Genomic DNA, 13,578 nt, shown 5'->3' on the forward strand with positions numbered 1-13,578 from the left:
GTTATGTCCTAACCTATTCAACCTCTCACGATAAGTCAATTTTTCAAGTGCTGGGAACATCCTTGTAAATTTTCTCCACAGTCTTTCAATCTCCTCGAACAGAGCCATCAGAGAACTCATGCACCACAAAACCTCTCCCACATGCTTCGCCATATTTTCACAATAAGCACTGAAATAATCTCTCAACCTACACACATGAGCAGATATATAGTCATCATTCATCCTCACTTATTAAGCTGTATTTAGTATTTTAGAATTAAATGTTAAACATTGCTGAGATAAATGGAATCCATTTTCTCAGTCAAGCCTCATTGCTTCATCCACCACAGTTCCCCAACACTTCAACCATCACTATCAATCATAGACTTGAAGATCATGATGATTGGTGTCCACAAACTCTTGAACCAATGGAGGACCATCCAAACATTTCCTGATAAAACCACAATGATGCAATATTCTTTAGCCAATTATGTTGGATGTGTTAGCGCTTTAACAATATTTTGTTTCAATTTTGTCTTACAAGTAGATATTCAAATTGTTAGTATTTGATTTTAAAACTTTAAGTGGTTGAGTGTGACATCTCAAAGGTTCTATCCTCCAGACTGAATGCAGTGGACCAGAAATTACTGGTGGAAGAAGCAAGGATCATTGGGAAGAAGAAAAGGTAAATTAGCATGGAAAAGTAAGGTAAGATGAAGATACAGGATGCAGATCAAAATTAGGCTTATTAGTATTTACTCGGTATTATTGGTAGTGTTAGATTAGTGTTACGAGCCCAAAGAACCCAAAAACCCAGCAATAATAGGCATTCACCAACACAAGTAGTTACTTAAACAAAATTTGTTTTTAATTATCTTTAAATATGAAAACAGAATCAAACTTTAACTTATCTCTATTAACTTAACTAACCCAACTTAACCCTCTTCTAATTCTAAGTGCACATGTAGGTAATGTGTGGGTAAATTTAAGAAAAGTTCTTTGGTTCACAGTTCAATCTCACTTCTCCTTCTTCCAAGTTCTCTGGTTGCAGGCAATTCTTATACTGTGCACAGATTTTAACATGTATAAAGTTCACCAGGCTTTGGTGCTCTAAAGGTAAATGTTTACTGTTCAGGAAGGTTCTCGTAGGTTTTGCAGATAGAGATTTGTTGTTCCAGGATTTCCACAACTGAGGTACCAACATTAGTCACCTCAATATTTTGCTGATGAAACTTTCCCCATCAGGGTTCTCCAGATGGTAACCTCTTTCTTTCAGGCTACCACAGAGTTCCTTTCTGTTCCCTCTTATTCCAAGAGAAACATCAGACAGATAGCACTTCCAGCCATCTGCCATTCTGGAGTTTGTTTCAGTTCCAACAAGCTTCTCGTGGCTTTTTTCAGCTGTGCCTGTCTATCTCTCTCTCTCTCTCTCTCTCTCTCTCTCTCTCTCTCTCTCTCTCTCTCTCTCTCTCTCAGATTCCAACTCTGCTAGCTACATGTCCTTTTATCTCTCACACTTGCAAAACCCCCTCCTTCTTCAGCAAACAACAGGAGTTAGTCTTCTGCACCCATCTGTTGCTTTAGGTAAACAAACCTCATTGACCATTGAGTAAGCATTTTGCAGAAAGGTCAGAAGTCTCGTAAAAATGTTCAACACAGCCGACCTGACTCCAGTCCAAGACAATGTTCTATTCATTTCATGACATTATTTCAATTAGCACCTACTTGTGAAATGAGCATAGCATACTCCATAGTTCCTGTAAAGCCATTGAATATGAATTCTTCAGTATTTCAAATAAGATCTGTTTTAAAGTGTGTGTACGTATGTAACCTACTCTAATTTTACCAATTTATCTCCCAAATATATTTCATTATATTAGTCAGCCATGACATTCCTCTTATTGCTTCTACCACCTGAAGTTTACTTTCAAATTAATCGTTTCCACAATGAGAGATTGGAAAAAAATCTGTTATGCTATAAGCAGTTTTTTTTAAAATATGCTTTTCTCATTATTTAATTGCATAATTAACTTTTAGTCATGTCACTCAAAAGGCCATTTGCTTCCATATTTATTATTGTATTATGAGTTCTGCAAAACTTATGATAGTGTGGAAATCATTTTGTAATATTTAATTTAATAGTTCAGCTTTGGTGATACCTTTGTACAGCAAGCCATCCATACAATTGAGTACTGCCTGGGCTGTGTGTCAAATACTGCCTCTTACCTACGCTTATGGGCCTTGAGCTTGGCTCATGCCGGTGAGTATTGATCGCATAAGCTTTCCATTACCTGGTAGCATTAATGATAATCTCTTTACTGACAACTGTTGAGAGTTCATACGATTTGCTTCTCATCATGCCATTACTGAGAAATGTGCACATTTATCTTGTGGATTAATGGCAAGCAGCTAGCCTATCAAGTCAGTGGAAAAAATATCAGAAAACTGCTGCTCATATACAGCCCTGAACTGAGAGGTGAGAATAAAAGTGGTCTTTCCTAAAGAAGTGTTGGTCCTGATGTTAAGAATGTTCAGGATCTTTTTCTTTGTAGAATTTAATGTCTACATTGACCTTAAGAGGGAGCTACAAAAAAAAAGGCTCACCAATCACCAATTATAATGATATAGAATACTACCATGAAAAAAAATGCTGCCTTATGCTCAGTATGACTTGAAATTCCAGCTTCAAAAGGTAACTAAATCTTCTCTGCATTGGTGTCATACTTGTATACCGATTATTTCCACGTTTGCTGTGATCCTGCACAAACCGGAAAGAGAAAAAATTGAAAGGCAACAAAAGGCAACAGATGCTGGAACACTGACTGAAAAAGAGTAATTGCTGGAGATACAACAGGTCAGGCAGATCTTAGGTCAGAGAAACAGTTTCAGGTTGATGACTGTAGCGGAGGAGTAAATAGGTATGTTTTAAATTGCAAAAAAGGTGGAGGAGATGGAGAGAACAGAAACCATGTCTCCATTTAATTCAACTCCCTGTCTTGCACTGTAGTATTTGTGTTATCTATCTAAACAGAACCTCCAAAATATGCACACACACACACACACACACACACACACACACACACACACACACACACACACACACACACACACACACACACACACACACACACACACACACACACACACACACCTGCAACTTAAAAGAAACTAAAGAACTGGGACCTGTAATATTGATTTTGTCTCCCTCTGTCTGTTTTGTTTTTCTTCTTCTTTGGCTTGGCTTCGCGGACGAAGATTTATGGAGGGGGTAAAAAGTCCACGTCAGCTGCAGGCTCGTTTGTGGCTGACAAGTCCGATGCGGGACAGGCAGACATGATTGCAGCGGTTGCAGGGGAAAATTGGTTGGTTGGGGTTGGGTGTTGGGTTTTTCCTCCTTTGCCTTTTGTCAGTGAGGTGAATACACATGGAAATGGACTAGCTTAATGCATTAATATTGTTAGGGTCATGCTCAGAACCCACTTCTTGATGGAGGTCTCAAAACAGATCTACACACAGTTATGATGCTGAAGTAGTCATAATCAGTATAATAGAAATGGCCCTCCTGCTTGTCCAACTTCAACCAAAGGTCTCAGAAACTTGTTTTCTTGAGGCCTGGCCCTAGAGTGTTCCTTCTCACCTCTTCTCTGAACAGCATCATTAAGCCATGAGGGCAGCGTGGCCTTACCAGCAATATATATGAAGAATTTCATCAGTGCATGCCCAAGATCCAATCTAAACCTTAACCAAACAGCCACAACATCTTCTTTCAAGACTCAGACTAATTAGACAATAAAATTCCCATGACCCGGGATTCAAGCAACCAGCAACCCCAAGCATATGGCAAATAAAAATTGAGGAGATAAAGGATTTTTTAAAGATAATAAATAGATAACTAGGAATAAATAAAAATTTAAATTGAAGTTTAAAGTTGGAAAAGAAAATGTTCTCTGAAGCAACACACAACCCCTTGATTGGAGCACACATTCAGCCACAGCAGCAGTTTGAATTAAGTTCTGTTTGAATAAAATGGCAGCGTTCAGGATGAAGATCAGCCAATGCCGCTGGGGTGACTCTCTCAAAGTGTCTCCCTATCCCTAGCTAGTAAGATCTTTATCTTTATTAGCATATTAGTAAAGGCTTTATCAGTAAACTTGGCAGAAGGGGGTTAATTTGAAATAAATGTATAAAAGATCATTCTTCCAAATCTGAGTCTCATCAGTTTCAAGATATGGTGGCTACAGTCAATCAAATGATTTACATTCATTGTACTTGAAAGATTCCAAAAAAGTGTGGATTAAGCCACGCCAAATATTAATAAAGCCTCATAATGACAAAAGAAGGCTAAGTGCAAAGAGAAGGTAAATCTGGTCAACTAAACCTTAAAATATCTTTAATTTATTTTTTTGTTCTAATTTCATCTAATTGAGCTCAAATTTCCTTGTCTAAATTTGTACAATGCTTTGTAAGTTGAAAGTAACCATCAGATACCAAATCGCCAAGGTCAATTTATGACATGATAATGAAAATGGTGGTCTAGATATCTTCCACCAGTATTCGTCAAAGAAAATTGGGTTTACACTAGTAAAGAAGTAAACTATGTTGTTATAAATTCATTAAATTCAATAAGAATTCATTAAATTCAATAAAAATGATTTGTGAGAATTGGAAAAAAGCAAATATTGCCCATGAGACACAGCTAAAGGTGGAAGACTGGTAATTAAAGAGAGATTATACAATGTCATTAACAAACACAACTCACGTAGTAGATCATTGACATGAATCAAATGTCAGTGAAGTCAAACAGATACGCCCACTCATTTGTGAATTGCTATGGAAACTGCAATAAATCATTGAAATTCTAGGGAAGAGATAAAGTAAGTATTCATTCCTAATATAAACTTATTCTATATGATTGTCTGTGACTGGAATTAGAGACAATTTTTTTTAATATCAGCTCATGGGCTTGAAATTTTATTCCCTATCCAAATGCTACCCCTCTGTTAACTTCCTAATGCACCTTGCACCAGTGCAGAAATGCATTAAATCCCAAATCATCTGTTATGATATACTAAATAATTATAAAGAGCATTGTTAAAAGGCTCCTACTTTTGACTCTGCTTTCACACACCACACTTGACTCTTGCAATCTATTTATTGCAGAACTTTCTGAAGTGTTGTGGAACATGGTTCTTCACAATGGTTTCTCTTCAAACCAAGGCTTAAATGCAATTGGGCTTGCGATCATCTTTGCTATGTTTGCTGTTCTCACTGTGGCTATTTTGCTGGTCATGGAAGGTCTTTCTGCATTTCTGCATGCTCTACGTCTACACTGGTGGGTATACAAAAGTTGATGTAAGATGTGAAAAATAATTTAAAAGGAATTGTGCAGATGATGTGATTCCCTATTATTAAAGACAATATAAATATTATATTTAATTTCTGTTCCTAGATTAAGTGACATTTAAATATTATTGTATTATTGCAGATCATATATTTACATTTCTATAATCCAATCCTGCAAATTAAATGTAAAGGAAGATTTAGTCACTTTGCCAGATTAGACAAGGAACTAATGATGCAATGAGACAATGAATTGTGATAAATAGTTGTTTTAAATTAAATGTTGAGGATTGGTTACCAGGAAAGAACAATCCATTTAAACATTTATTAAATAAGGTTCACATATATCACAATTATTTCAGAATAAGATGAAGTTTCTCAGCAGATTAGTAGCATCTGTAGAGGAAGAAGCGGCATTAACATTTCAGATAAATGAACTGCCGCCAGCAATTTCCATTGTTATTTCAAATCTCCAGTAAATGCAGTTTTTCTCTTGGAATGCACATAAATATTTTTGTAATTGTCACCTTTTCCATTATGCTCTTTCTGTTCTGGCAAATGGTGCGCCTTCCTTTCATTAGCCCCTATTATAGTAAAAATTAGCAATTTGTAAAGATAGATATTCTCTGTCTTTAAATTGCATCACTTAGCTTCATAAAAAGTCCAAAGGAGGAATGACTGGTTGGACTCACTCCATCTTCCATCTGCCTAGGGGCATAGACTCAGAAGTGGAATGAAGTTACTCCACCTCCTCTGTAAAAAGATTGCCGTTGAATACAGCACCAAAAGGGAGGGCTGATGATGTCACGATGAAGCCGTGAGCCCGCAACCCAAGAGCGTGAATTTTAAAGAACCCATAGGGACAAAAAAGGCGATTACGTTGCACAGAAGATCTGCTTGAGCCCTAAGACTACTTGTACAGATCTCCACTAGCGTTTGTACCAGGCCTTCAGTCGCCATTTTCAATATAGGTCACTTTCCATTCTTGGCACATATGTTTAATGTCATGGTGGCGGAGAGGCGCTACTCCATTTCTCTCCCCGCCTCCTTCAGCTTCGGAAACCGGCTCGGAAATCACCCTTGCACATAAGCCCAGCATGATCTGCATTTTTGGTTGTCTGCATAAAAGAAAAATTCACCTTTTTTAAAACTTGAGCAGGCAATTACACAGTTTTTGTGTACAAAGACCCCTATTGTTAAAGCATATTCAACTCCCAAATCAGCTAGTCTGTGGCAATGTCTTCTATAGTTCTACCTATCACACGTCATTCGCAATGTAGCAGGATCCACTCTAGAGTCTCTGCCCATTGTTTCTTGCTTCAGCTGCTTTTACCACAAACTTGTCTTACAACTCCTTTCCTGAGATTTTAATTTCCTCTTATTCTTACTCTGGCTTTAACGTATGGTAATATAATCAGGTGTGATGATCCAGAAATGATATTGTTAAAAAAAAATGCAACAATAATCACCAATGGGCCTGGTGCATTGGTTTTAATTTCCCAATATTCCTTGGATTGAAAAATAGCAAGGAAGAGAGTAAATAAGAAACTGTAATAGGATACTTTAATATCTGTCAGTGGAAAAAAAACATACTAGGAGTTTTTTGTAAGGCACTTAGAAAAGTTCAAGGTAATCAGACAATGTCAATAGTGCTTTAGTGAAATGAAAATCAAGAATGATCATTTATTGGAGTTCTTGGAAGAAATAGCTTGTGTTGTAAATATAGGGAAACCTGTGGATTTGCTGTACCTGTACTCAGATTTACAGAAGCCCTTTAATCAGGTATTGAATCAGAAGTTATTGCAAAAGATAAAAGCTAATGTTGTAAGAAGTAACATGGATAACAGGAAGTCGGTAGAATTGGGCCATTTTATCGCAATGTGATGAATGGTGTGCACAGTGATCAGTGCTGGGACTCAATTTATTTCAATTACTTTCATGAAGACATCAAAAGATATGATGCAAGATTTGCTGATATCATAAAGATGAGCTACAAAACAAGATATAAAAAGGAATCTTCAATCAGGGACCAATGTTTAAAAACAAGCAATTGTCAGTTTAAGACATTAAGAAGTGATTTTCCTCCCCCCACCCCCCCCCCCCACCCCCCATAAAGAATCACAATCCTTACAACTCTCTTCCTGAAACTGTATGAGATTATTTTTACAGGAGAGGAGGATAGATACTTGATAAGCAAAGCATTGTAAAATGAATGCAGGTGGATGGGAATGTTGAGCTGAAGTTATCATCTAATCAGCTATGATCAGTTGGCAGATCAGACTTCATGGGCCAAGTGGTCAACTGTTAGGCTATAGTCCAATGTTTAAGTCATTCACACACTAAACTAGTTTGCCCCTCAATGTATTTGAGTTGAATTTTTGATCCCACATTCTCTCCACCACAAAATAGTTATTTTTGCCTCTGCACTATATCACCGTTTTAATATACCTTTTTAAAAATTTAGACATACACCATGCTAACAGAGTCTTCTAGTCCATGACCCCAATCATCCTACAACCTTTGTACATTATGTAAGGTGGGAAGAATCCAGAGCACCAAGAAGCCCATGCAAATGTGGGGAGAATATAAAACTCTTTTCAGACAGTGCTCAATTCAAACCCAGGGACTCGTGCTGTAATAGTATTGGGCTAACTGCTACGCTAACTGTAGTCCTTTCTTCAGCTAACTGTCATTAAATACTCAGAAATGCCTCTCTCATCTCTAGACTTAACTACGCCAATACCTTCCCATTTTCCATCCACCATATATCCCATTTTGTCCATGACTTTACTGTAATTCACAATAAATCCTCAATGGCCTTTCACACCTACATTCCTCTAATTTCTTTACACCGTGAGTAAGTTCACAGCTTTGGATTTAAATATCCTTTCATAATTTTATTCTTACTTGTTTTGGTACTTTCTTTTTTTTTAAACAAAGCACCTGTTTGGCTGCAGCAGTAAGAATTTCAGAGAATATGTGCATTGAATATGACAGTAAGCTCACAGATACTCCCTGTCTTGGGTAAACTTATACCTCTCACTTTGTTCGTTTTAGATTGGTCACAGTGTTCGAGCTACCGAAAGAAAGTAGACACACACACCGAGAGCAGTTCAGTGTATACACACCGAGAGCAGTTCAGTTTATACAAGTCTTTATTACTAAATCTAAAGCTGAATTCATAATACAATATGCAAGCCCTTCCCAATTATACTTATCAATGCCTGGACTGGTCCCAACTGCCGAAGCGAGGCAACGACTGCACACTTGTAGTAGGTTGTCGGGGCGCCGGTAGCAGCTTCTCTACCTCCCTCGACCGGGACGTTAGCTGGACTCATGAAGTTCTTCCTCTTGCTGAGAGATGTTGCCACCTCTTGGAGAGTCTCTCACTTCAGCAGTGGGACCATGACTCATATCACCCCAAAAGTTGTTTACCTCAAATCCTATCTCTTTGAACAAATGGTTTAATTATCTTCAAGGTCTCCTGACAGTCTGCGACCAACAAATGTAAACTGCTCTGGGCCTCATAAGTGTAAATTAGATATGTCTTCCTATTCAACTGCATCCTGGGCCCCATGGTCTTTGGCTTGGCTTCGCGGACGAAGATTTATGGAGGAGGTAAAAGTCCACGTCAGCTGCAGGCTCGTTTGTGGCTGACAAGTCCGATGCGAGACAGGCAGACACGGTTGCAGCGGCTGCAGGGGAAAATTGGTTGGTTGGGGTTGGGTGTTGGGTTTTTCCTCCTTTGCCTTTTGTCAGTGAGGTGGGCTCTGCGGTCTTCTTCAAAGGAGGTTGCTGCCCGCCAAACTGTGAGGCGCCAAGATGCACGGTTTGAGGCGATATCAGCCCACTGGCGGTGGTCAATGTGGCAGGCACCAAGAGATTTCTTTAGGCAGTCCTTGTACCTTTTCTTTGGTGCACCTCTGTCACGGTGGCCAGTGGAGAGCTCGCCATACAACACGATCCTGGGAAGGCGATGGTCCTCCATTCTGGAGACGTGACCCATCCAGCGCAGCTGGATCTTCAGCAGCGTGGACTCGATGGCCCCATGGTGGGTGTTTACTAAATATGCATCCTGGGCTCATGGTGGAATTTAGATTATGTCTGCTGATTCCAAACAAGTTCTCAGCCTTGCAGCTGCAGAAGTAAAAACACAGTTTAAATCTTTCATTTCACTCCCCTACTTATAATAGTCCTACTTACGATTTTTCAAAGTTACATTGGTTCAAATCCATACTTTCAATTTCGAATTCCGATCGATTCCCGCGCTTGTGATATGTGGTATGCTGCTCTCTCGCGATGCTGGACGATGGCAGCATGGCGCGAGAGTATCGTACAGCATACTCTCTCGCAATGCTGACTCAATCACTCTCACACTCTCTGTTGCGATCACGCGAACAAGTGAAATGAATGACCCTGTCGCTTTAGCATCCCCACCATCCAGCAATTAATTTTAGTTCAATTTTTCATACATTCTTCATGCCCACTGTGCTTTCAGCTGTGTACATTGATGGTTTTCTCCGTGTGGAATAAAGGTATTCAAAATTTAATTATAAAAAATGGTAGGTGCGATATTCTTTTTCGACTTATGATGGATATGCCAGAATGTAATCCCATTGTAAGTTGGGAGCACCTGTATTATCATTATAACTTAATATCTACGACTTTAATAATGCATTTAGCCAGCTCTTCTAACAACCCCTCCATTGCTCAGTGACTGCTCTTCTTAATTGAAGCTTCAGTAAGGAGCAAAATGATACTTTTAGTCAGAATCAGTGTAGAAATCAAGATTTTTGTCATGAACAATTTGGTGTTTATGGCAACATCATAGTGGAAATGCACATATTATAACCATCTTACGACATTACCATATAAAATTAAAAATAATAGGGCGTGAAAAGTAAGGCAGTGTCTTTGGTTCATAGACTATTCAGGAATCTGTTGGCAGTGGGGAAGAAACTGTCGTACCACCAAGAGCTTGTCTTTAGGCTCCTGTACCTTTTCCCTGATGGTAGCAGAGTGAAGAGGGCATGGCCTGGGTAGTGGGGGTCTTTAAGGATAGAGACTGCTTTTTTAAGACACTGTCTCATGTAGATGGAGTGAAGTCTGATGTCTGTGATGTCGCAGGCCGAGTTAACAACCCTCTGGAGTTTATTCTTGTCTTGAAAGTTGGCACCTCCATACCAGACAGTGATGTAACCAGCCAGAATGCTCTCCATGGTACACCTGTAGAAGTTTGCAAGAATCTTCGGTGACATAATGAACCACCTCAGGCACCTCACAAAGTACAGGCGCTGGCAAGCCTTCTTTGTGATTGTATCAAAGTGGAGGCTCTCGGACAGATCCTCGAAAATGTTGATACCCAGGAATTTGAATTTTTAATGAAGATGTATTGAAATTATGTGAAGGTGTAATGAAATTATGCCTTTACATTTGATACAAACAAAATTTATTTTAATATATGTATGAATTGCATTCAGAAAACTGGTGTTACTGCTGTTTGAGAAGTATTACCTGTGTTGAGGTTATTATTACCAGCCAGAGTTGGTACTGGGTCTGCATCTGTTCACATTATACATTGGAGGAGAGAACTAAGCATATCTGGGTCTGGGTCGGTGTTAGCAACAGAGGTTCGGTACTGTAGGTCGCAAGGGCTAAGGTAGAAACCTGAATCTGAAGCTCAGTGCTGTAGGTCGCCAAGTTCAAGGTGAAAGTTTATGTCGGAGGTCCGATCCTGCAGGTTGCTGGGACCAAGATAGAGACCCATGTGTGAAGCCCTGTCCTGTGAGTTGTCAGGTACAGGGTGAAAGTTCATGTTGGAGGCTTGGTCCTGTTGATTACTGAGGCCAAGGTGGGAGAATGAAATGGAGGCTGGTCCTGTAGGTTGCCAAGGCGGAGACCCACATCAGGAGCTTGGTACTATAGGTCACCAGGGCCAAGGTGGAGACCCACAAGGGAGATCACTGAGGTGGCAGTCTCCAGAGATGTAAACTTCCAATCTTTTATGGATGCCAAATGTGCATAGAATTGTTGGTGGAACATGTGGATCCAGTGGAAGATGAACAGTAGGAGAGGTCTGTTGCGGGTTGTGGCAGCTGAGGTACGGAACTCTGGTAGCGAGAGAGCAAGGGTCTGACCTGTCAATCAAGCTGAGGGTAGTCTGTAGGATACGGCGGGAGAAGTGAAGAAGCAGGAGTCACTGCAGCACAGGTAGCTGAGATCCTGATAGGAACAAAACTGGGAGACCCGAAACCAGAGCTGGATTCCACGTGGCACCAGATGGTGGCAGAGGCAAGAAGCCAGTAAAGACACGTGACTGGGTGAGAACATGGTCATAGAGCTTGAGAGCAGCAGGGAATGCAGATGGGCAGCAGTGAGAGAAATTCTCACAGAACTCCCTTCAAAGAGGGAGAATTTCTTCAGGGTCAGCATCTCTTGAAGAGATTTCACAGTGGATCAACTGAACTGAGTGAAACACGAAAGTCTGCAGATGCTGTGATTGAACACTGACCAAAATGCTGGAGGAACTCGGCCAATCTTTTCAGCGTCTATAGGAGACGCTGACATTTCAGGCCTGATTCCATCTTCAAGGAATAAGCAAGAAACAGGAAATCTTAGAATAGAGACAGTGCTGGCTAGGGGAGGAATCCAGACCAACAAAAGGTGTTAATTGGATACGATAAGGTGGGGGGGGGGGGGGGAAGGAGGTGAGAATTGATTTTGTCTGTGTGAAAGGAGACAGAGGGAAAAAGGAAAGAGACAAATATGAGGGAAGGTGGGGACGGGAAAGATGTGGTGGGGGGATGAGAGTGGTTTTAACGAAAGCCAGAGAAGTCAATGTTAATGCCATCCAGTTGGAGGGTCCCCAGATGGAAGATGAGATCTTGTTCATTTTTTTTCCACCCCCCCTCATATCTTGTTCAAAGAGAAACAGATTGGCTGATGATGCTGTGATTATAGTAAAAACACCGAAATGCTGGAGGAACTCAGCTGATATATTCAGCATCTATAGGAGACAAAGATAGATCGCCAACATTTCAGGCCTGAGCCCTTTTTTTAAGGAAAAATCAGAAAAGGCAAAAGCAGGATATAGTCTCAGAATTCAAACAACGGGGGAGGAATCCAGACCAATGAAAGGTGTTCATTGGATGTAATAAGGGACTAGGTGTTGTTCCTCCAATGCGCGGGTTATCTCATTCTGGCAGTGCATGAGACCATGGACAGACATGTCAGCATGTGAATGGGATGGGGAATTGAAATGGGTGGCGACTTGGAGATCCACACTATGGTGGCACACAGAGCTGAGGTGCTCAACAAAGCGATCTCCAGTATGTGCCCAGTCTCTCTGATGCATGGAAACCACAACAGGAGCATCAGATGCAATAGATTACCCCTGCATCATCACAGAACGTTGGTTTGCAGGTGCAACAGATAATCAAGAAGGCGAATAGAATGTTGGCGTTCATCGCGAGAGGAATTGAATTTAAGAGAATGTTTATGCTATAACTGTGCAGGGTGCTGGTGAGGTAGCATTGCATGTAGTTCTGTTCTCCTTACTCGAGAAAAGATAGACTGGTTTTGGAGGTGGTGCAGTGGAGGTTCACATAGTTGCTTCCTGAAGTGGGATAGCCTATGAGGAGAGATAGAACTGTATTTACTGGAATTTAGAAGAAGGAGAGTGAATCAGAAAGAAACATAAAATTATGGAAGGGATAGATAAGACAGAGGGAGTAAATTGTAGGCGAGACAAGAATTAAGCCAAAATAGCCTCAAGGTTCAAGGAAGTAGGTTTAGGAGTGAGATGAGGAGGAACTATTTTTCCCCAGAGAGTGGCATATCTGTAGCAATCTCTGCCCAATGGTGGCTACCTCATAGCAAATATCTAAAACACAAATACATAGATATTTGCAAAGTAGGGGAAGTTTGAGGGAAAAGGAAGATCGAGCTGAGATCACGGCCATTTCAGGGTAGAGCAGAATCAATGCGCTGAATGGCTGACTCCTGCACCTATTTCTTTGGTTCTTATGTGATGGAATATGGTTCCTGCTGAAAGAAGAAGTCTCCTGTGGTAAACAGATGTCTGTAGATGGAAGCCTGACCCATTTATATTTATCAGCAAAATGAATTTGATAATTTGAAATAGTATTCAAATTGTTTTGAGATTCTATAGTTTCTACCTTTATCTTGTCCTTGGACATTGGGAGTGGAAACCAACTAGAGTAGATATACCATCCACTTTCAAAATATGTGAGCTCAAAA

At 40.1% G+C, this 13,578-nt stretch overlaps 1 protein-coding gene across 1 annotated transcript in view; it reads left to right on the forward strand.

Moving 5' to 3' along the window:
* The window catches only part of LOC138758627 (V-type proton ATPase 116 kDa subunit a 1-like), a 135,045-nt gene that overhangs the window by 120,348 nt on the left and 1,119 nt on the right, over positions 1–13,578 (forward strand). Inside the window, exons 17-18 of the mRNA XM_069927904.1 lie at positions 2,122–2,239; positions 5,140–5,311. Of these exons, the coding sequence (XP_069784005.1) occupies positions 2,122–2,239; positions 5,140–5,311 (290 nt within the window). The remainder of the gene's footprint in view (positions 1–2,121; positions 2,240–5,139; positions 5,312–13,578) is intronic.

Source organism: Narcine bancroftii, chromosome 1 (assembly GCF_036971445.1).
Source record: "Narcine bancroftii isolate sNarBan1 chromosome 1, sNarBan1.hap1, whole genome shotgun sequence".
Taxonomy (NCBI): domain Eukaryota; kingdom Metazoa; phylum Chordata; class Chondrichthyes; order Torpediniformes; family Narcinidae; genus Narcine; species Narcine bancroftii.